Below are 22,487 nucleotides of genomic sequence, written 5' to 3' on the forward strand. Positions count from 1 at the left end.
GGGAAATCTCCAAATATCTGTCTGTGTTATTTGCACGACCGTTTTCGTAGGCAGTCTTCTACGCTGCGCCGACTGCTCTGCTGACGTCAACGGCGGCACAGCGTTTTAGGCACAACAAAAAAACAAAAGAGCTTTTTGCCTTGAGCCATGTCACCGCGTCCCTACTGCAGAACTGAAGGGATGTCACCGCGGTATTCACAAGGTGATTCACAAGTGAACCTTTTTCGTAGGCATAGAGAGAGAATAAAAAAGGGAGAGAGCCCTTTCTCTTTCCGAGATCTTCCTGGCTGGAAATTGTAAATTACACATTCTGGCGAATATTCATTTGGTAACGGCCGTCACAATCGCTTGACCTTTTGCCGCTAACTAGAGCCGCATTGTTCCCAGCTGAGGAACGTTTTCGGAGCGTGTTTCTAAATGTTTCGCAAGTCTGTTGCGATTCGGGCACAAGTCGTTGACTGATAACAATAGTGTTATGGGACTGACCGGGGCTCCATTCAGTTGCGAGCAGTGCGAGATGGCGAGCGGTACCCCAGAAATTCAGTACTACGACCACGAGCTCAACATCCGCCAAGTGATCGAGCAGTCAGATCTGCAGGGTCTGGACCAGGCCCTCAACATCTGCGATCTGTCCAGTGTGGAGAGGAAGCATCGTCTGTGGCAGGAGTTCCTGCCCAGGATAAAGCCCTACTACGCCGTCAAGTGCAATGACGATCCGGTGGTGGTCAAGCTCTTGGCTGAGCTGGGTGCCGGATTCGACTGCGCCTCCAAAAACGAGCTCAAACTAGTGAGTGTTCGAGGGGAACACTCTTCGACAGCAAAAGAAAGAGAAAAATGTCAACTGCAATCCGATTTTCTTCATTTGAAATCAGCTTCGAAAGAAGTATACAAATTTACTATTGCTTTGATAAGCATCAAAGTGTCTTTATCAGGAGTGTCCCATATATCGTTAAAGTCTTTGTCTCAATTTATGATAAAGCTCATACTATTTATGACTTCTTCGCGTTAATACAAATTTAACCAACGCAAAGATTATCGAGATATTTTTATACCCGCTACTCGTAGAGTAAAAGGGTGTACTAGATTCGTCGGAATCTTGATCAGGAGCACTAGCCGAGTCGGTTTAGCCATGTCCATCTGTCCGTATGAACGCTGAGATCTCGGAAACTATAAGAGCTACAATACTGTGATTAGGCATGCAGATTCCTGCGCAACGCAAGTTTGTTTCAGCAGGGTGCCACGCCCAAACCTGTGGCGCCCACAATTGTCATGCTTGATAAAAAATTTTAACTGAAATGTAATAGTCTCGTCAATAGCTATCGATTGTTCCACGCACACTCTAACGCCCATAACGCTTAAATCTGTCTACCGCCCACATAACCATTTATTGAGATCAAGGGTAGGTGGCGCATTTCAATCTCGCTTTGCTGCTTGCATATCTCCATTTCCCTTTGGTCCCTTTAACTGAGTAACGCGTATCGTTCTTCCTTGTTTCTTACGTGACCTTAAACTATTTTTAGGCACTCAAATCGATCCACCCTAACACATATATATAACATCTTTAGGTCTTAGGATTTGGCGTGTCGCCTGAACGTATTATCTTTGCTCATCCTTGTCGTCCTGCCAGCCATTTAAAGTTCGCCAAGGAACAGGAGGTTGTCAGTGGCACGGTGGATAATGAATTCGAGGTTTACAAGCTGAGCAAGTACTTTCCCAACTCCAAGTAAGTTCTACCCAACTCAATATTTTAGTGGTACAATGATAGAGTTCCGTATTTAAGTCTCATCGTAAGATTCAAGAGCGAGGCCAAGAAGGCGTTGTGTCCATTGGGCGAAAAATATGGCTGTGATGCGGAGGCAGACGCTCCGGCTCTAATGCTTCTTTCCAAGGCCCTGGGTCTCAAGGTGACTGGCACCAGTTTCCATGTGGGTTCCGGATGCAGCGACGTGGAGGCCTACGATCGAGCCGTCGAGAAGGCCGAAAAAATTTTTCGGTTTGGCGAGCTTATAGGTCATAAGATGGATTTATTAGATGTTGGGGGAGGCTTTCCGGGCGTAGATGATGAATTGTTCGAGGAGGTGTGTGCAACAAAGCTTCCGTCTTAGAGCTATTTGTATAGAGAGACGCCCTTTACAGATAGCTGTCGCTGTTAACACCTCGGTGCAGCTCCGTTTCCCCGATGAGCGTGTTCAAGTAATTGCAGAGCCAGGACGTTTCTTTGTGGAGGCTGCCTACACATTGGTCTGCAAGATTCACGCTAAGCGAGAGGTCCGCAATGAAAACGGAAAGCTGGAGAAAATGATGTACTACCTAAATGATGGCATCTATGGAGGCTTCGCAGGAATATTTTACTGCCCTGAGAAGCTAACTCCTGTTCTTTACCTGGTAAGAAAATAATAAATCTCTTTACAAGCCAATTTAATTATTATATATCTTAAAATCTTTTCAATTTCATATTTATTTTTAAATCCCATATTTATTGGCAGAAATATTCGCGTCTGATCCTATAAAGAATATCAAACAAAAACACCTCTTAACGAGGTAGAAAGTAGTGGCGAACGCGCCTTTAACAAAAATTTCTGATATCAACAATTGTGACGAAAAATGATAGTACATTCGATAAAAAAAATAAACTATATTAAATTTATGATTTCGGCCCGCACCAGTAAATATTTATTTACGTACACGTAAATTTTCTGTTGTAGCGTGCCGAATACATAAATTTAATATAGTTTATTTATTTTATCGAATGTAATATCATTTTTCGTCACAATTGTTGATATCAGAAATTTTTGTTAAAGGCGCGTTCGCCACTACTTTCTTCCTCGTTAAGAGGTGTTTTTGTTTGATATCAGAAGTTTTTTTTTGCTCAAGAGTTTAAGTACCCCAATACCATGACTAGGACTCGTCCCCATATGGCTTGGCTATTAAAAAACCAAACACACAGATTCGACCCCTAATCTTAGCTGAACGCCACCTTAAATTAGGCACAACAAGTTTTATCGCTTCAGTTACCTATTTTAATAGCACAATTTTGGAATCTCAATGGCTGCATAGTTTCAGATTCCAAGAGAAATCTGTCGTTTCTTACATTTCCCGCCGAACTAGCGGGTTTTTCCAAAGTGGTAGAACAAATAGATCAAGTTTCCTATTTCGATTAGCTTCTTGCAAGTAAAGGACCCTAAAACCATAACAGATTTTCAGTTTGAAAAAATCTAATAAGATTTTTTTTCATCAAATTGGTTTTTTTCTTGTTTACTCGAATAAATATGAAATATTACGTATACGGAGCTGAAAAGAGTTGCACTTTTTATCGCTTAATATCTTCCAAACGGTAATTTTTAGGGCAAAAAGTGCTATATATCAAAAGTTGAGGAATCTCAAGGGCTGTATGATTTAAAATTTAAAAAGAAATCGTTCGACTCAATTTTGAGAAAATAGTCAAAAAGTGGTTTTAAAAAATAACTTTTTATCATAACTCTAAATCTATTATATTCAGACAATTTTACTGTATGAGGAGTATTTAGCAAATTAAATTATCTTTTCAGAAATATATAGCACGTTTCTGTGGCATTGGTTGTTTAGATACTATAAGCATTTTAAATCTGGCCTTTTTTTTTATTTCCCGCTAAAATAGCGGGTTTTTCTAAACGTCGTAGAACAAACGTTTTCTATTTTAAGCTGCTTTATACACCCATAGGGTTTCCAAAACCTATATACATAGTAGTTGTCTTCGCACGCTCTCTTGCGCGCTTCGCCACTACGTGTACTGCCGTCCACAGTGATATATTCTTGATCAGGATCAGTAGCCGAATGGATTTAGCCAAGACTGTCTGTCCGTGTGAACGCTGTGATATTGGAAACTATAAGATCTAGAAATTTTTGACTTTGGATTTACATTCCGTAGCTTCTAATTTAGCGAATGTTCGTTAACCGAATGTGCCACGGCGATTTAAAGGCCCACAATCGCTAAGGGTCTACCTTCCAGTTTTTTAAGGATTTTGTAAAACTTGTAATAAGGTTTCGTTTTGATTATTATTATACCCGTTACTCATAGAGTAAAAGGGTATACTAGATTCGTCGGAAAGTATGTAACAGGCAGAAGGAAGCGTTTCCGACCCCATAAAGTATATATATTCTTGATCAGGATCACTAGCCGAGTCGATCTAGCCATGTTCGTCTGTCCGTCTGTCCCGATGAACGCTGAGATATCGGAAACTATGAGAGCTAGGCTATTGAGATTTGGCTTGCAGATTCCTGAGCTTCTTACGCAGCGCAAGTTTGTTTCAGTAGAGTGCCATGCCCACTCTAACGCCCACAAGCCGCCCAAAACTGTGGCAGTTTTGATGCTAGAATAAAAATATGTAACATGAACGTGGATATCTCGGAAACTATCAAGGATAGAGAATTGGGATCTCAGATTTAGATTCCGTAGCCTTGTGCGCAGCGCAACTTTGTTACGCAAATATGCCACGCCCACAATTTTCATGCTAGATACAAAATTTTAACTGAACTGAATTGGTCTCGTCAATACCTATCGATTGAAAAAATTTGCCACGCCCCCTCTATCGCCCATAACGCTTAAATCTGTCTATGGCCGGTAGGTGGCGCATTTCAATCTCGCTTTGCTGCTTGCATATCTCAATTTCCCGTTGGTCCCTTTAGCTGAGTAACGGGTATCTGATAGTCGAGGTACTCGACTACAGCGTTCTTTCTTGTTTAACTTCTATTGTATCTGCTATATTAGCAGTTTCTGAACATTTACTTTTCTTTTTAGTTTTCCAGAGATTTAGCTGCTTTAGCTTTCTTAGCTTCGATTAAGTCTTCAGCGGAGAGCAATATTTTTTCTGAAGGAATTTTTTCCAACACTCGCACGTTTAACTTTGAGCATTGTTCCCTTGTAGGCAATAAACATATTGTACACAGAGAGGAAAAACCAAGAACATTGTGATTGAATTGAGCACATTCGTTCTTAAAAACCGTGTAAGCACAAATGTTCTTATTTTGATCCGAATGTTCTTAATAATAGAACGAAATGGTAGGAACTAAAAAAGTGAAATGAGTTGATTTCGTTCCATTTTTAAGTTGATTTTGGTTTTAACTTAAGAACATATTTGGATCAATATGATAACATTTTGATATTGATTTTATCTGAATTTGGGATCAAAAGAACATTTTAAGCTTATATTAAATGGAAAAATTATTTAAAATTGAATACTCTTCCCAAAAAACGGAAAAATAAGTTTATTTAGTTTTTAATAGTTTCATATTTTTATTAAGTTGGTGGCAGTTATTTAATATTTGATTACTTTAAGGCTTATAATAAAAGATTATGGTACATATAAATGCTTATAAATATATAAATCTAAACTAATGTAATGTAAGGGTGCGCTGGAAATAAAAGAATAAATATGAGAGTAATTATAAGTTTTTTTAATGATTTTCTGATAATTATAAGTGTTTTTGTTTATATTTGCTTATATATGTATGTAGAACACATAAACAAGAACGAATTTGTCCTTACCAAGTTCTTGAGAAAAACACTTACACTTCAATTAAACAAAAACACCTCTTAACGAGGTAAAAAGTAGTGGCGAACGCGCCTTTAACAAAAATTTCTGATATCAACAATTGTGACGAAAAATGATATTACATTCGATAAAATAAATAAACTATATTAAATTTATGATTTCGGCCCGCAACAGTACATATTTATTTACCTACATGTAAATTTTCTGTCGTAGCGTGCCGAATACATAAATCCTTACGGACTCCATTTCAATATCCTTCAGGAACTTTAACAACTGCTCGTCACTTTCACTTTCCATCACTTTAAACTTTTTGCAATATATGCGGCACAAACAAATCGAAACGCTGATGAAATGTGCCAGCCGAATGGTTCAGAAGAAGAAGAGCAAAGAAGAAGGGTCTAACGCGTGCTAACTGTTAACCGAAAGATACTAACGCGTTATAAAAAACGCACCAACGCAACACACCATTTCAAGTCGAAATGCAACTCACTTTTCGTTCTATTTTTAGTCCTTTCCGTTCTTACTTTAAGAACATTTTGAGATTATTGGGTTTCTGAGAACAAATTGAATTTGATTTAAAAACCACGTGATAAATGTATAACACTTCGTTCTTGTTTTGAGAACAATTTTGGTTTAACCAAATTTTAAGTACAAACTCCACTTGATTCAATCACAAAGAGAACATTTTGAGCTCAAAAAATGGCGTTCTCATTTTAAGAACATTTTCAACTCAGATCAGAACGTCAGAATTCTCACTGTGTATGTGCAGGAAGCTTTTTAATGTATTCGATGAGTTCGGAGAGACATGTTTCAATTGTAACGCTATTTAATTTAATTTCTCGTTTAGATAAAAGCTGATAATCTTTCTCATCTAAAATGCCTAACCTTACATGTGCTAAGGTCTGTGAAAAATCTTGATCTGACATTTTGTGTTAGCTCATCATAAGAAAATAACTTGACCCATAAATTTGTACGGTGCGGACCAGAAAAATGTTTATGAAATCTCTCTTTAGTCACATTAACAAATGGAGAAGGTTCGTTTATTAGTTCTAGATGCAATAAATGTCCAAGAAATAAAATATTTACTCTTCCAAACCAGCCATCTGGGTGTTGCAAAGTATCATATACTCGTACCATCGTAAATTTATATATTGTAATGTTACATTTGAAACCATTAAAATTTCATCAATTATAATAAGGCATACATTTTTAAAGTTATCCCGCAATAACTTTAATTTGGAATTGATTAACTGTATATATTTGGCAATGACTCCATGCTTAAAAGGAAAGTTTAACTATCTATGTATAGTTTGGCCATTTACATTACGAGCTGCAATTCCCGTAGCACCAGCCACAACGACTTGTTCCTCAAGGCTTTTTATGATAAATTTTCTAGCACATTAATTAAAAACGATTTTTCAGTGTAACACATTTTTTGGAGATAGTCTCGGATCTTTCAATGTTTTATTTTCAAGATCTGCCTTCCATGCAATACAATAGGTGGAGACAGTATTAACAATATCGTCAAATATTCTTTTTTGGTCAATATTAAGCTGAATAATTTCGTCAGAAATTGAAATGTCGTATTCATTTAAATCGAGATGGTCCGTTTCATGTAATTCGTTATCTAATAGTACTTCAAATCCAACAATATTCTCACATTCATCGTCATCTTGTATTGTATTTATATTTTCCAGTGCATTAGATTCTCTGGCTAATTCAGTTTCAAACTCTTCGCGTGTTGTAAGCAATTCTTTTAACTTATCATGATACTGCATGGCTTCTACCAACTTATCTTTACACATTGCAAATGCATCAAAATAGGATTCCAAGCCTCCTTTAAGTTTTCTTATATTTCGCAAAGGCTTAAATAAAATTAGGAGACCATAGTAATAATTTTCCGGTTGCATTTTCCGGTTCGGCTTAAAATGATTTAACAAATATGGCCGCTTTCGTTTGCATATGTAACCATTTTCATATGGATATGATATTGTATTCTTTGGCGTTTCTTTTGGTCGATTAGGATAATGAACGTCGACCCAGTTGGCGAAAAAATATATCTGTGTCATCGTCATTCATATTATTTAATTTAGTTCTTGATTTTACTCTTCGACTTCTTTCTTGCCGTCTATCTATTATTTTATAGTCGTATTTTCATCGGTGCCGAATAAAGGAATTTGAAGTAATGTGTCAGCAGCTTTAAGTGCTCCGCACTCCGCACTTTGTTAGAGCCCGCATTGCAAATCGCCATAGATTGCTTGCGACCGATTTGTTTTCAAAGAAATCTCTAACATCATCAGTTGCAAAGGACTTTTCTGCTTTTGTTTGATATTTACAAACGTATGTCCCTAAAAATCCAGATTTTTCTCCTACACATTGAATATTTATATTTCTACACCAAGCTAGTAAAACGGGCGCATTTAATCGTTAATATGTTTTTCCGATTCATTTCTTTGCAAATCATACAATCTTCATTAATTTTCGACGGCCAAGGATGGAATTTGCAACGCTATTCATGACTAAGCAACAGCCGGCTTTTCTTGGAAAACTAAATCTTCAAATATTTAAGGATTGACCTTTTTTGCTCTTCTTGTGTCGCATGCAGTAATTATTGTGAGTGTGCGCTTGATATTTACAAGCTCTGTCGAAAAGGGTTGGGAAGGATTCTTTTAGAGGAAGGCGACACGTAATCTATTTACTAATAAAGCATGCAATCTCTTCCTCACTTGATTTGTCGATAATTGGCGCGTCCTTAACCCATAAAAGGATGTGGAAATGTTGTAAGCCTCTTGATTCATATTCAAGCCGTCAATCATAATGTTCTATCTCACCCAGAGGGTTATCTTTGGACATAAGAAATCGCATCATGGGCTTAAACTTTATATTCATAAATAGTAAAACACTAACGTGGTCTGAGGATATAAGGTTATTAAACGATCGTGACTTGTTAGCACATATTTCGTTTCTTATTCATAGAAATTCGTGTAGATCTTCCCAATGATACTCGCTTGGACTTAGCGATATCAATCATGCAACTTAAATCATTTTTTTTAAATCTCCAAAATTGTTCTGTATTTCGTAGCCGTCCAAATATGGTTGATAGATTAGCATTTGTTTCTTTATTATCTTTAATCATGATAAGTAAACTAGCTTTATTTAAATGTTTTGTTGCAGAAGATGTGTTTAATTTATGGAGTATTCCGGCAATTAATTGCCGTAAATTTGCTTGGTTGACCAAAATGAATAAATATTGCTGATTTAATCGAAATCTACTATGTATCGACTTTAAAATCCATTTTGTATATTCTCCCGGTTTTAATGCAACTTCTCTTTGCTGGTAATGACCGTTACAACCGCTAATAAATATATCCGTTAAACAATTAAGGTCTAAATTTGTATCTCTATTACTAAGGCAATCATCCATTACTTTTAAAACTTGATAGACAGTGGCAGGCTCAGCACTGGTTTTTATACCCGTTACTCGTAGAGTAAAAGGGTATACTAGATTCGTCGGAAAGTATGTAACAGGCAAAAGGAAGCGTTTCGGACCCCATAAAGTATATATATTCTTGATCAGGATCACTAGCCGAGTCGATCTAGCCATGTCCGTCTGTCCGTCTGTCTGTCCGTCCGGATGACCGCTGAGATCTCGGAAACTATGAGAGCTAGGCTATTAAGATTTGGCGTGCAGATTCCTGAGCTTCTTACGCAGCGCATGTTTGTTTCAGTAGAGTGCCACGCCCACTCTAACGCCCACAAACCGCCCAAAACTGTGGCTCCTACAGTTTTGATGCTAGAATAAAAATTTTAACTGAAATGTGTTGTTCTTATCTATACCTATCGATTGACCCAAAAAAAAATTTGCCACGCTCACTTTAACGCCCACAAACTTCAAAAAATCGTAAGTATGAACGTGGATATCTCGGAAACTTTCAAAGATAGAGAGTCGGGATCTCAGATTTAGATTCTGTAGCTTTGTACGCAGCGCAATTTTGTCACGCGAATATGCCACGCCCACTATAACGCCCACAAACCGCCCAAACCTGTGGCGCCCACAATTGTTATGCTAGATGAAAAATTTTAACTAAAATGTATTGATCTCGTCAATATCTATCGATTGATCCAAAAACAAATTGTCCACGCCCACTCTAACGCCCAGAACGCTTAAATCTGTCTACCGCCGGTAGGTGGCGTATTTAAATCTCGCTTTGCTGCTTGCATATCTCCATTTCCCTTTGGTCCCTTAAGCTGAGTAACGGGTATCTGATAGTCGAGGTACTCGACTATAGCGTTCTTCCTTGTTTTTTCTATAATAGGATATTCTCATAAAATCATCACATGAATCTTTTGCGATTATTATTGTCTAAACTATTTTCGATATTATAATAATATAATATAACAAGGAAGAACGTTATAGTCGAGTACCTCGACTATCAGATACCCGTTACTCAGCTAAAGAGACCAAAGGAAAATGGAGATATGCAAGCAGCAAAGCGAGATTGAAATGCGCCACCTATTGGCGGGACACAGATTTAAGCGTTGTGGGCGTTAGAGTGGGCATGGCACATTCGCGTAACAAACTTGCGCTGCGCTCAAGCCTACGGAATCTAAATCTGAAATCCCATCTCTCTATCTTTGATATTTTCCGAGATATCCGCCTTCATTTTTACGACTTTTTGAAGTTTGTGGGCGGTTTGTGGGCGTTAAAGTGAGCGTGGCAAACTTTTTTTGGGTCAATCGATAGGTATTGATGAGATCAATACATTTCAGTTAAAATTTGTATTCTAGCATCAAAACTGTAGGAGCCACAGTTTTGGGCGGTTTGTGGGCGTTAGAGTGGGCGTGGCATTCTGCTGAAACAAACTTGCGCTGCGTAAGAAGCTCAGGAATCTGCTCGTCAAATCTCAATAGCCTAGCTCTCATAGTTTCCGAGATCTCAGCGTTCATCCGGACAGACGGACATGGCTAGATCGACTCGGCTAGTGGTCCTGATCAAGAATATATATACTTTATAGGGTCGGAAACGCTGCCTTCTGCCTGTTACATACTTTCCGACGAATCTAGTATACCCTTTTACTTTACGAGTAACGGGTATAATAATACAATTCTGCTGTCCATCACTGCTTTACATGCTCGGGAATGCTTCATTTTACTTCCTTCATACTTACTCTCCAACGAATCCAACACACCCTTTTACTCTTCGAATAACGGATAAACAAATTAATTTTTACAGGATGAAGTCGAGTCTCGGCCAAAGTTCAAGTCGTTAATTTGGGGACCTAGCTGTGATGCCCTGGATAAGGTAATCTAATTAACCAAAGCATTCAATATCAACAAAATGTTTTTTTGTATCCTTAAGATATCGGACAATTGGCTCTTGCCCAACTTAAACTGTGGCGATCTTTTGGTTTTTCACAATATGGGAGCCTACACAATACCCATTGCTAGTCCCTTCAACGGATTCGATGTGCCAGAGACCAGGTACTTCCTAGCAAAGAGACTTTAGATATCTTCTAACGCATTTAAAATAAATAAAACATATGTACCTATATGTTTTCACCAAAAATAAACAGCTGAAAAATATTTATACCTATTGTTATAAATACGCATAGTAGGAGTACATGAATTATAAATACTTACCCCTGCTGAGAATTATATCATTTTTGCCAGAAGTTTGTACAATGTAACAAGGAAGAACGCTATAGTCGAGTACCTCGACTATCAGATACCCGTTACTCAGCTAAAGGGACCAAAGGAAAATGGAGATATGCAAGCAGCAAGGCGAGATTGAAATGCGCCACCTACCGGCGGTAGACAGATTAAAGCGATGTGGGTGTTAGCGTGGGCGTGGCAAAGTTTTTTTTGATCAATCGATAGGTAATAACGAGACCAACACATTTCAGTTATTTTTTCAGTTTTTTTATCTAGCATGAAAATTGTGGGCGCCACAGGCTTGGGCGGTTTGTGGGCGATAGAGTGGGCGTGGCATATTCGCGTAACAAACATGCGCTGCGCTCAAGCCTACGGCATCTAAATCTGGAATCCCATTTCTCTATCTTTGATATTTTCCGAGATATCCGCGTTCATATTTACGATTTATTGAAGTATGTGGGCGGTTTGTGGGCGTTAAAGTGGGCGTGGCAAACTTTTTTTTTGGTTCAATCGATAGGTATTGATGAGAACAATTCATTTCAGTTAAAATTTTTGTTCTAGCATGAAAACTGTAGGAGCCACAGTTTTGGGCGGTTTGTGGGCGTTAGAGTGGGCGTGGCACTCTGCTGAAACAAACTTGCGCTGCGTAAGAAGCTCAGGAATCTGCACGCCTAATCGCAATAGCCTAGCTCTTATAGTTTCCGTGATCTCAGCGTTCATCTGGACGGACAGACGGACAGACGGAGATGGCTAGATCGACTCGGCTAGTGATCCTGATCAAGAATATATATACTTTATGGGGTCGGAAACGCTTTTTTCTGCCTGTTACATACTAGTAACTAGTACTAGTATACCCTTTTACTCTACGAGTAACGGGTATAAAAACACATAAGGATCAATTTGAGATTTGCAAGGTAAATGCATGGTAAGGAGCAACAGCAATATTTGAATGTCTCCGAAATGACTGAGACGAAGCCCAAAAGGGGAGTGTGCGAAGTATCACTGTGGACGGCAGTCCACGTAGTGACGAAGCGCACCAGGAGGGTGTGCGAAGGCGACTACTATATACACGAAGAAATGAAAATCTACTGTAATCTTCCGATGGTTTTGACTGATACATAAATCGAAAATTGTTGCAAAAACGAAAAGGAATGCATAGAATGAGCGGTGAAAGTGAAAATTTGATCTGTTGAGGCGGGTGGGGACAAATACCCCCCGCTATTAACCTATTTGTATTCTCACTTAAAATACGCGTCGAATGACACCTCAACTGTCAAAATCGGATTCTCCGTTCAAAAGTATTACGCAAAACAAGATTTGGAGGGACTTTTCAAAATGAAAATTGTATTTTGTTTGTCAGTTTTTTCTAAAACTTTATTTTAGAGTCCTGAAAATTCTAAACGATGTTAAACAGCTCAATATAAACAAGAAAGGAAGTTAACTTTGGCAAGCCGAAATTTGTATACCCTTGCAGTTATAATTATTAAATTTAAAATTACAAAAAATGATTTTCCAATAGTATAAGATATGTCAAAAAACACCGAAGCTGTAATTTGTTTCATATTATTTTCCCACCAATTTTCCAATTGTTCCTATGGAAGCTATACGATATAGTCGTCCGATTTTGATAAAATTTAATTCAAAATTCATAACTAAATTCAAAACTAATAAAAAATGTTATTTCCAAGCGTAGGAGGTTATATGTTTAAAAACACCGAAGCTATAATTTGTTTCATATTATTTTCCCACCAATTTTCCGTTCGTTCCTATGGCAGCTATATCATATAGTCGTCCGATTTTGATAAAATTAAATTCGAAACTCCTAACTAATTAAAAAATGTTATTTCCAAACGTAGGAGGTTATACGTTAAAAAACACCGAAGCTATAATTTGTTTCATATTATTTTCCCACCAATTTTCCGATCGTTCCTATGGCAGCTATATGATATAGTCGTCCGATTTTGATAAAATTAAATTCGAAACTCCTAACTAATTAAAAAATGTTATTTCCAAACGTAGGAGGTTATACGTTAAAAAACACCGAAGCTATAATTTGTTTCATATTATTTTCCCACCAATTTTCCGATCGTTCCTATGGCAGCTATATCATATAGTCGTCCGATTTTGATAAAATTAAATTCGAAACTCAGAACTAATTAAAAAATGTTATTTCCAAACGTAGGAGGTTATACGTTAAAAAACACCGAAGCTATAATTTGTTTCATATTATTTTTCCACCAATTTTCCGATCGTTCCTATGACAGATATATGATATAGTCGTCCGATTTTTATAAAATGTAATTCGAAATTCAAAACTAATTTAAAAATGTTATATTCAAATGTGAATGTTTAATGTAAAAGAATTAAGAAACTGTATTTATTTAGTAGATCGATTAACACATTTTCGTCACAAAAGTTGATATCAGAACTTTTGTTTGCTGAAGTTGCGATCGTCACTAGATTTTTACCTCGCTTGTTGGTCCCTTTGTTTGGGACCGTGGTGCGTACCGTTATGGCTTTAGGGTCCTGAATTCCAGGTTATTGCATTAATATGATCGAGATAGAATATTTTTTTCTACCACTGCTTGAAAAACCCGCTAATTTATCGGGAAATCAAAAGAATAGCCAGTTCTTTAAGGCTTATAGTTTCTAAATGTTCAATGGTACATACACGTGCTATATGTCGCTGAAAAGGTAATTCAAATAAAAAATTTTCTTAAAACAAAGATTCGATATTTGATGATGTATTAGGCGCCTTCAGCGTACAAAAGTTCTGATATTAACATTAGTGACAAAAAATGATTTTAAGCGCGACTAAATGTTTATTCCTCCCGCTACAGCTAAAGTAACTCAGCTAAAGGAAGTGCGAGAGGAATAGAGATATGCATGTAGCAAATCGGCTGTTTCCGAAATTGCATCCTGTATCCTATATCTATTCTGCATCCTACTATAGTCGCCGGCCTCGACTATCAGATACCCGTTACTCAGCTAAGGGGAGTGGGAGGATGATGAAGATATGAAAGCAGCAAAGCGACAATATTGCACACCCCGAAACAGCGCCACCTAGCGTCCATTCCTTTATTTGCTTATAACTTTAATTGTTTAATAATTTTAATGGATGGTCCGATTTGGAAAATTTTTTAAATGAAAATAGACCTTGATAATCAAATCAAAACAGTGACTCAAATATAAAACCAACCCCTTTACTTAGTGATCCACAAAATCAAATGATAAAGGTTTTGTGAACTTAATCCTTTTGTTCTTAAGAACCTGTGCTTTGGGGACCCAGTTCCGATGGCCAGGATACGGTGAGCTTAACATTTGATGCCGTCAACATCAGCTTATGTTTCCATTACTGCTTACTTGTTTTGGAAGGTGTGCTCCTGCCCAACTTGAACGAAGGTGATCTTATTCCCAAGAACCTGTACTTCCTGAAACAGACGCAATAAAGAAGACACTTGCTTGCATTTGTAACCAACATGGATTCTTTATTAGTTAGATTCTCAGATTTTCCCCACGGGGATAACTATTGCTCACATGGAGAGCATTATGCAAGCCCAGCTTTCGATGGGGTCTGTTCTTTGCAATATTTTGAAAAGAACAGCTCTAGCCAAAGGAAACTGACCCGAATCGGTGGTGCGGCGCATTCTCTTCAAAATATTCCCGGTCCCGCAATCGCTCCCACCTGCACCACCGCCCACCAGTGGGTGGCTACTGACCCAAGCCACCGGTTGGTTGGGCGGTGGGAATGGGAACGGGTACGGCCGGATCGGGGTGTCAGTGTTAATAGCTAATCGAATTACAACTTAGTTTGCATAGACATAATTGAAAAGGTACGTATGTATGTGTGTATAAAAGTATATGTATAAAAAATTTCCAAAATTCCACTCTGCATATACATTTGCTTAATTCACTTCTTGCATAAATATCAAACTTGTCAGATGCCTCAAAAATGTAAGTAAATTCTATAAAATGTCACTATCTTAGCAGTGTAGAGCCATCCGAGTGATTTACTACTGGGAGCTCTTGATATGTCACGATATAATAACAATATAACGATATGCGTTCTGGATTTTTGTGAGGGGCTTGTGGGGGGTTTCAGGGATTGGGATTAAGGATCGGGAGTACTTGCCCCTTGTTCATGGCAAATAAAGAGTACAAACTACTTATTCCATAATCAGTTCTTGGTGATTGATGCAAATGAATTTTCTTATATTCTCTTGGGATTTCCCTCCGTTTCGCCTTGCCTCTAGCACCCAAAGTGGAGCCACAACTGGTAATAGTTGGTTAGAATTGGATGACACCTGGAGTCATCTAACTTCAACTAGGCTAGATGCTCTGGGGTTAGATTGATTGAGTGCAGAAGGTGGGGCGGGAAACAGGTGGGGGGACTACGAAACGCGTTAGTAATGATTGTATCTCACAACACCGACGACAAGACGACGATAGACTACACACAATAAATTGGTATCCGTACTTATAGGCCTGCAAAACACATTGTGCAGGTTAACGCGTATAACAACATAATCCCTTGCTTAAACGTAACAATATTCTGATATGTTTGGGTTTCGGTTTGGTTTTCCTCTGCAGGTGCACTGGTGCCTAAATCAAGCCTTATATCTAAGCTATGTCCGTTAACAATTGAATATCTCCTCGTGCTGATCGAGACCAGCACTCCCCTTCGAGTCGAGCTACTGTGCGTGTTGGAGTGGAGTGGGTTGGATGATGGTGTTGCCTCTGGAGGTGCGTCAATTCAACAAGGTGGATTGGGACACATATTCTTGCTGCGCTGCTGCTGCTGCGACTTGCTGCTGGTTCAAAAAGCGTGCTTTCTGAGTCTAATTATTGGCAGAGTTGCATAATTCACGGACTCTCTATAATCTATAAGAAAACATACAATACAACAACACAGAAATGGTTTGTAGACGTACGAAAGGTCTGTGATCTTGGGTCTGGGATTGCTATCAGCGTTTTGCATTTTAGGGGTCTTTATGTTGCTTTACGCTGTGAACCGAATCAAACCGAATGGAACTGGGGGCGACCGCACTATTTACTATCACTGATCACTGATCCGAGTCTGAGGCTGGGTCTGGGGGGTGGAACTGAAACTGAAGCTGAAACTGACCCACATAGAACATCGCGTCTAGCTGGACAGATGCGGCTTCAGTTTAGACGCTAGTCAGAAAGGCCACGCTACACACGGCAATCTGGGCCAGGATGTTCACTTGCAGGATCCGCATCAGACCGCCGCTGGTGGGCGAGGGACTCACATTGAGGCCGGCGCAGTGCATCTTCTCGGTGGGCATGGCCTGCACAAAGTACTCGCGGTTGTCCAGCGACATGTGGCACAGAGGCTTCTTCTTCTGCGACATTTCGTCGTCCTTGTTCTTCAGGTCCTCCAGCAGCTTGGGGAACCAGGTCAGCTCGCAGGAGCAATTCAGCGGGTTGTCTGCATGGGCAAAGGGATATTGATTTTGGCTTAGCTTAATAAAGACCTTGACTGCGTTCGAGTGCCCATGACTTGCCAGTGATATCGATGATCCGGAGGGTGTCGATGACCGGCTCCATTATGTCCTGCGGAATGCGCTGCAGCTTGTTGTTCTGCAGGTTCAGCGTCTCCAGGGAGTTGAGATTCTCGAACAGAAGACTTGGGAGAACCTTAATGCTAAACAATGGCAAAACGTAATGGTTGGGTATTAATAAACACTTCCAATCTTATCAAGTCAGCTCGACAGCTTTATAAAGTATTATCGATGTCATGAGTTCTTGAAACTAAAAACTACAAATGAACAATATGAATCGGTAAGTGTTAAAATTGTACGATCAATATTGTGTTTTGATACAATGAGTTCATTTATGTGAGTAGTTTTTACGCTGCTGTACACTATAAGTGTGGCGGCAGAGAACGAGCAGATCCCTAATAACAAGAGCCTACCCGTCGCTGTTCTAAAGGATCTTTAGAAAGTGTCATTAAACTTAACACAATTAGTGTGAGTAACTTTGCTCAAAACGAGCAGGGCCTAATAACAGCCTACCGAACGCTGTTCTTAAGGGTATTTTGAAAAAGTCCTGAAACATTTGAATCTTAATCTTTTTATTAAGAAGTATCTTACTCATTCTTCTGCAGGTTGAGGAAAGTGAGAGAGTCTCCAAATCCAGTGAAGGCATCTTCGGCCAAAACATTGATGTTGTTATTGCGCAAGTCCAAGTGACGAAGGCGGTGCAATGGACGCAGTGCCTCACTGGGAACAGTGTGGATTTGATTGTCCCCCAGGCGCAGATACTGCAGGTTCTCTATGGACCAAGAAGGTTAATTAATTGAAGAGACAAACGGAGAAGACAACGCACCCTCCAGGCCCTTGAAAGCATCCTTGTCAATTGAACTGATCTTGTTGCCCTCGAGCTCCAAGGAATTCAGCTGGGTGAGGTGGCTAAAGACATTGGCAGGCACGGTGGTGATCATGTTGTGGGCCAATATCAATGAGTCCAAACTCTGTAAGCCTGCCGAAAGAAAAACAAATCAAACAACTGCATAGCGCAAGCAACATTACAATAGTCACCTTCAAAATCCCCTTCGCTGATGGCGCGTATCTTGTTCTCCTGGATCTCAAGTTTTTTCAGAGTGCCCAAAATGGAAAGAGCTTTCTGCGGGACACTGCTTAAATCGTTGCCACCCAGATTTAGGCGCTTAATATGGCTAAAAATATGGGCTTTTGAGTACCACATGCCAAATAAAATAGATTAAGGCTTACTCCTCGAGTCCTCGGAAAGCCTCGGGATCGATCTGTGTAATCTTGTTCTCGTAGAGCGTCAGAATCTCCAGGGTCTCCAGTCCCTCGAAGGCGTTGTTGTGAATCACGGTGATTTTGTTGTGGTTCAGATTGAGGATCAACAGGTGGAACAGGTGCCCCAGAGCCTGCGAGGGCACCGTCTTCATTTGGTTCAGGGAGACATCCAGCTGGGTGAGTCCCTCGCCTGAGGTGAATGGTAAAGAGAGAAAAGCTTGAGATGGCCGAACCCAAACCGGAGTCCGTCTAGTTACCCAGCGAGCTGAGGGCGTTCTCCTCGATGGCCGCCAGGCTGCTGTTGTGGATGGTCAGGTGACGGATGTCCAGGGCCAGGAAGACGAAGCCCTGCAGCTTGGGCAGGTTGTTGTGGCGCAGCTTCAGGTAGAAGATGATGGGGCTCTTGCCCTTCAGCGTGCCCATCGACTTGGTGATGTGCACCAGGTCGGTGGTCTCGCACAGGATGTCCAGTCCGTTCTTCTTCACCGTGCAGATGCAGGGCGCGATCTCGCTCTGCTCGGGGCACACCTGGGCCTGCGGCAGCCCCTGGCCGAGCACCTGGCCGATCGTCACCAGCAGCACCACCGCCGCCACCGCCGCCGCCGTGTGTCCTGGTTGCAGCTGAAGTCTCGCCATGCTGAACACCTGCTGGTGGTTTGCGAATTCCTTGGAGGATGGGGGCGGGCTTCTGTGTGCGCGAAGGAGGTCCCGCGGTATTTGCAGCTAGAGTAAAAGTCGTGACTGGTCGCGATTTCCGATGCTGATGAATGCTATCTACAATGGCTATTGCCGTAGCCCTGTGTGCGAAAGGAGAAGCGGTTAGGTTGGGGGACTTCAATTAAGCGCACAATGCGCGATTTTATTTGGGTTGTGTGCCCGCGGATTAAAAATAAATTGCCCGCAATTGAGCTCTAGCCGCGGTGCTCCTCCCCCGTCTCCCGTCTCCGGCCTCTGTATCTCACCTAAATGGTTTGTCCGTCCGCGGCTGGCGAGTGCCAAATGAAACATGCCTCCAGCTCCGCCGAGATGCAACAAATCCGCCAGGCTCTGGCGCTCTCTTTTTCTGCTTTTGGGGCTCTTCGCGGGGCAGCTGGAGTCGAACCGCCGCACGCTCTCTGCCTCTGCTTCTTGGGGGTGGCTATGGGGCGTATGCGTAATGGCCAGTGGAGTGCCAACTGGGTTAGTGTGTGTGTATAACGATGTAACGGAAAATCGATACGGCGACGTCGAGAGATTGTTGAATGGCCCGTTTGTTTGTATTTGTTGCTTCGCCTCTAACTAATTCAACAGTCCTCGAGCGCTCCTTTGTCCCCTCCTGGGTCCTTCGCTGCCCATGTATCGATGAATCCCCACCGTTCTCCGTCACATCCACGAAAGATGGCCAGCCAGGGTCCGTCTAGTGGGTACTGTCGCTCTGCCAGGCTCTTCTTGGCCCTCGGTACAAGTCAATATCAATCCCGTTGCATTCTCTGCGGAATCCCACTGGCAAGCCCCGAATCCTGAACCCAGAATCGGAAAGTATTTGAAACGGTTCGAAGCGTTAGTTGATGGAAAATGAAGCACGTTTGGTTGGCAAAACCGACGATTGCGGACTGAGAGCGCTCGGCGAGAAATTGAATATAACATCACAGTTAACTCTTGGGGGTGGCTCAAGCTTTTGAAAGCTCTGCGAAAGCTTCAAATAGCGCTCAAAATAATCCCTTACTGACCCCGACTAAAAACTACGATTGGCTATCAATCGTTAGACTCAATCGAGGTTTAAAGTTCACGTTTCCAAGGGGACAGAGATAAGTTACTTTTGAAAAATATAATTTTGATAGCCTCTGACCTTTAATTGTGTGATTTTTGCTAATTGGTATACCTTATCAATTCATAGTTCCTTTGTTTTTTTAATAGAATAAGAGGGTATTGCACAATTGTTTTTTCCAATAAGGATTATAAGTTCGTCCAGAAAAGAGGGAAAGATGTAAGAAAGTAACTCTTCTTTGGAGGACTCTATAAACTTAAATTGTAAATAGTTCATTATTATTCCAAGGGATGAAAAGAACACATTTGATTGGACATTAAAATGCACTATGTCGTTCAGGACATTACAAAATTAATATTTTGAAACAACTCGTTTTTGGGTCTGCGCTATCGCTTTAAAGTATCACTCATACGCACGGTTGCCCTTAATCAAATATATTATTTTCATAAAAGTGGCCCCGACTTTAATGTTAAGTCAAATTCGGGCTTTTGTCTTACAGCCTTGGTATTTTGTACACAAATTACAGTTGACAAAGTTTGAAAGGGGAATCGATTTTTTGTAAACAATTTTCCTGGACACTTGTCGTAAGAGTAATTATTAAGGGAAGCCGTAGTACCCTTAATAATTACTCAAACGACAAGTGTCCAGGAAAATTGTTTACAAAAAATCGATTTCCTTTTCAAACTTTGGCAACTGTAATTTGTAGTAGCAAATTAGTAAAAAAAATGTTTGCTTTCGAATAGTTTTATTTACACTTAAATTTACCATGCGAAAAGGTAAGAAAAAGACTTTCTTTTCTAAACAAAACTATTTTAAGCAAAATGGATTTAGGGTCAAATTTATGGAGGCAATAAAAATTGAACGATTTTCAGAAACGATTAAAGTATTCGATTTCATGTATTTTTAAATGAAAACATTTTTTTTTAAGCTTTGGCAACAACAAAAACCCTCCGGCTGTGACGTCACTAGCGTCTAGAACTTTTCTTGGGGTTATTTTTGAGTGACTTTTCCAAAATAGATCAAGGGTAATTATACTATTGTTACTCGTAGAGTAAAAGGGTGTATTAGATTCGTCGGAAAGTATGTAACAGGTATGCCGGTGGTGGTTTTATTTTTATTAAAAATACCCATCGACCCAAATGACCTCATTTGTTAAAATTTGATGCTCTGTTCAAAAGTTATTACAAAAACAAGATTTTGGGGGATTTTCCAAAATGAAAATGTTTGTCCAATTGTTTGTGTATGAATCGCTTGTTGGGTTTGGGGTCTTAAGGACTCTATTGGTGTACAAAGAAGCTCGAGATAGAAAACTTTTTTTACCATTTTGGAAATGGGCTTATAGTTTCTAAATAACTTAAACTACAGATTCGTTGTACATGACGATGAAAGGTAATTCAGTATGAGTTTATAGCTTAACATATTTCTTAAGCCACTTTTTGCCTATTTTCTCAGAATTGGTTTAAGCGATTTCTTTTCAATTATCGAAAATATATAGATTGTACATTTGACTAAATCAAAAAAAAATAGAAGGAAGCGTTTCCGACCCTACACTAGTGGGCATACGTCTTTCGACAAATCATATTGTTAAGTGTAGAGAGATTTTTTAAAAGTTTCTTTGCATTTAGTATTCGTTTTGTTTTGAAAAACTTTTAGCAAACACATTTTTATTTTCAAGCCTATAAAAAGTTAAGCAATAGATTTAAATGACCTTTCCATTGATGCCAAAATGTATATGAAGTAAGTTCAAATTATGAGTATATGTAACTTTTGTTTTGTGTTGGCTCTATTAAAAGGTAAGGCCTTATTAAAAGGTCAAAGGAATTTGATGATCCTTATATTACTAAAACCTTATTTATTTCGCTTGTCCGCCCGATACTTGAGTATGGATCTCTCGCCTGAAGTCCCCAATATGGAATTCATGTTGATCGTATAGAATCTATACAGAAAAACTTTTAATAAAAAAAATCGGATTATAAGGCAGTGCTGTTAGAAGGTTTCATTAAAGGGTCGGCTGTAACAATAACCTTATTCGATGTGAAATTGATAGCCCCGACTTGGTAAGCCAGCTAAATTTTTCTGTTCCATGCAGATTAACAAGAAATTACATTCCTCTAATTTTAAATCATTGTAGATCTATTACTTGCATGAACCTTTCAGAGTATTATGTTCTGACTACAATCGACTTTATCATATTAACTCAATATCTGACTCTCTGCCTCTCTTAAAACGATTAATATTACATTTTCTTGCTCAGAATTAGATCCTACTTTTTTCCTCGTATTTTCTCACGAGTTCGTGCCGTACGACACATGACAGCGCACCTTGGTCGGTGGTCTCCCGCGGGAAAAAAAATTACTTTTGACCACCCCCTTTATTATGCAAAGTATTTTAAAGGTTGTAATATTTTGTTTTTTTGTTTACTCTATCTATTATACCGTTCATTCATTTCCGGAACTTCTAGGTTTTTTCTGCTGATCAAGAATAAATCGATTATTTACTAGAAGAGGAAAAGGATTTTAGGGCAGACATCTTTAAAATTTCCAATCATAGAATTTCATTTATTCCAATAACGTATTGAATTATAGCCGTTCGTCCAAAGGCTGCCAGCCGACCAATGGCTTTTTCAATTCGCTCCGCCTCCTTTGAATTCGTTCCTCCCGTTCGAATTCGCTCTGCCTTATCGAATTCGTCCTTCTTTCAAAATCGCCCCTCTTCATTCAAATTCGCCCCTCTTGTTTCAAATTCGCCCCGTATATCAACAGGCAGTTGGCA

General features: G+C 39.6%; 2 protein-coding genes across 5 annotated transcripts; one reads left to right on the top strand and one right to left on the bottom strand.

The window, feature by feature from the left end:
- The first annotated feature begins 514 nt into the window (after positions 1-514).
- Positions 515-11,043, top strand: LOC119550651 (ornithine decarboxylase 2-like). Its single transcript, XM_037859492.1, has 6 exons — positions 515-787; positions 1,566-1,723; positions 1,781-2,078; positions 2,137-2,385; positions 10,765-10,833; positions 10,891-11,043. Exons 1-6 carry the CDS (start codon positions 518-520, stop codon positions 11,035-11,037), a joined length of 1,191 nt encoding a protein of 396 aa, XP_037715420.1. The 5' UTR covers positions 515-517; the 3' UTR covers positions 11,038-11,043.
- A 3,602-nt stretch (positions 11,044-14,645) lies between these two features.
- Positions 14,646-19,566, bottom strand: LOC119550631 (leucine-rich repeat-containing protein 70). 4 transcript variants are annotated; one of them, XR_005219492.1, is made up of 9 exons: positions 18,931-19,566; positions 18,226-18,765; positions 17,936-18,158; positions 17,744-17,880; positions 17,532-17,684; positions 17,297-17,477; positions 16,709-16,848; positions 16,115-16,632; positions 14,646-16,064 (listed from the first exon to the last, which is right to left on the bottom strand). XR_005219492.1 is itself a non-coding variant. In XM_037859466.1 (9 exons), the coding sequence occupies exons 2-9, from the start codon at positions 18,602-18,604 to the stop codon at positions 16,047-16,049; spliced, it is 1,410 nt and encodes a 469-aa protein (XP_037715394.1). In that variant the 5' UTR covers positions 18,605-18,765; positions 18,931-19,566; the 3' UTR covers positions 14,646-16,046. The 4 variants fall into 4 exon arrangements, 3 of the variants coding, with proteins under 3 accessions (XP_037715394.1, XP_037715393.1, XP_037715392.1); XM_037859466.1 differs by having other exon boundaries at positions 16,454-16,632; XM_037859465.1 differs by having other exon boundaries at positions 16,309-16,632.
- Positions 19,567-22,487: the final 2,921 nt, after the last annotated feature.

Source organism: Drosophila subpulchrella, chromosome 2R (assembly GCF_014743375.2).
Source record: "Drosophila subpulchrella strain 33 F10 #4 breed RU33 chromosome 2R, RU_Dsub_v1.1 Primary Assembly, whole genome shotgun sequence".
NCBI lineage: Eukaryota > Metazoa > Arthropoda > Insecta > Diptera > Drosophilidae > Drosophila > Drosophila subpulchrella.

Bases quoted from the DNA above. Each gene is read 5' to 3' on its own strand.
- LOC119550631 (XM_037859465.1), bottom strand. From the start codon at position 18,604: ATGGCGAGACTTCAGCTGCAACCAGGACACACGGCGGCGGCGGTGGCG. The intron at 17,881-17,935 runs GTAAGCCTTAAT...CCATATTTTTAG, and splicing joins GCTTTCCGAGGACTCGAGGA to CCATATTAAGCGCCTAAATC. The intron at 17,478-17,531 runs GTGCGTTGTCTT...CTTGGTCCATAG, and splicing joins TGCTTTCAAGGGCCTGGAGG to AGAACCTGCAGTATCTGCGC.
- LOC119550651 (XM_037859492.1), top strand. From the start codon at position 518: ATGGCGAGCGGTACCCCAGAAATTCAGTACTACGACCACGAGCTCAAC. The intron at 1,724-1,780 runs GTAAGTTCTACC...TCCGTATTTAAG, and splicing joins AAGTACTTTCCCAACTCCAA to TCTCATCGTAAGATTCAAGA. The intron at 2,079-2,136 runs GTGTGTGCAACA...CGCCCTTTACAG, and splicing joins ATGATGAATTGTTCGAGGAG to ATAGCTGTCGCTGTTAACAC.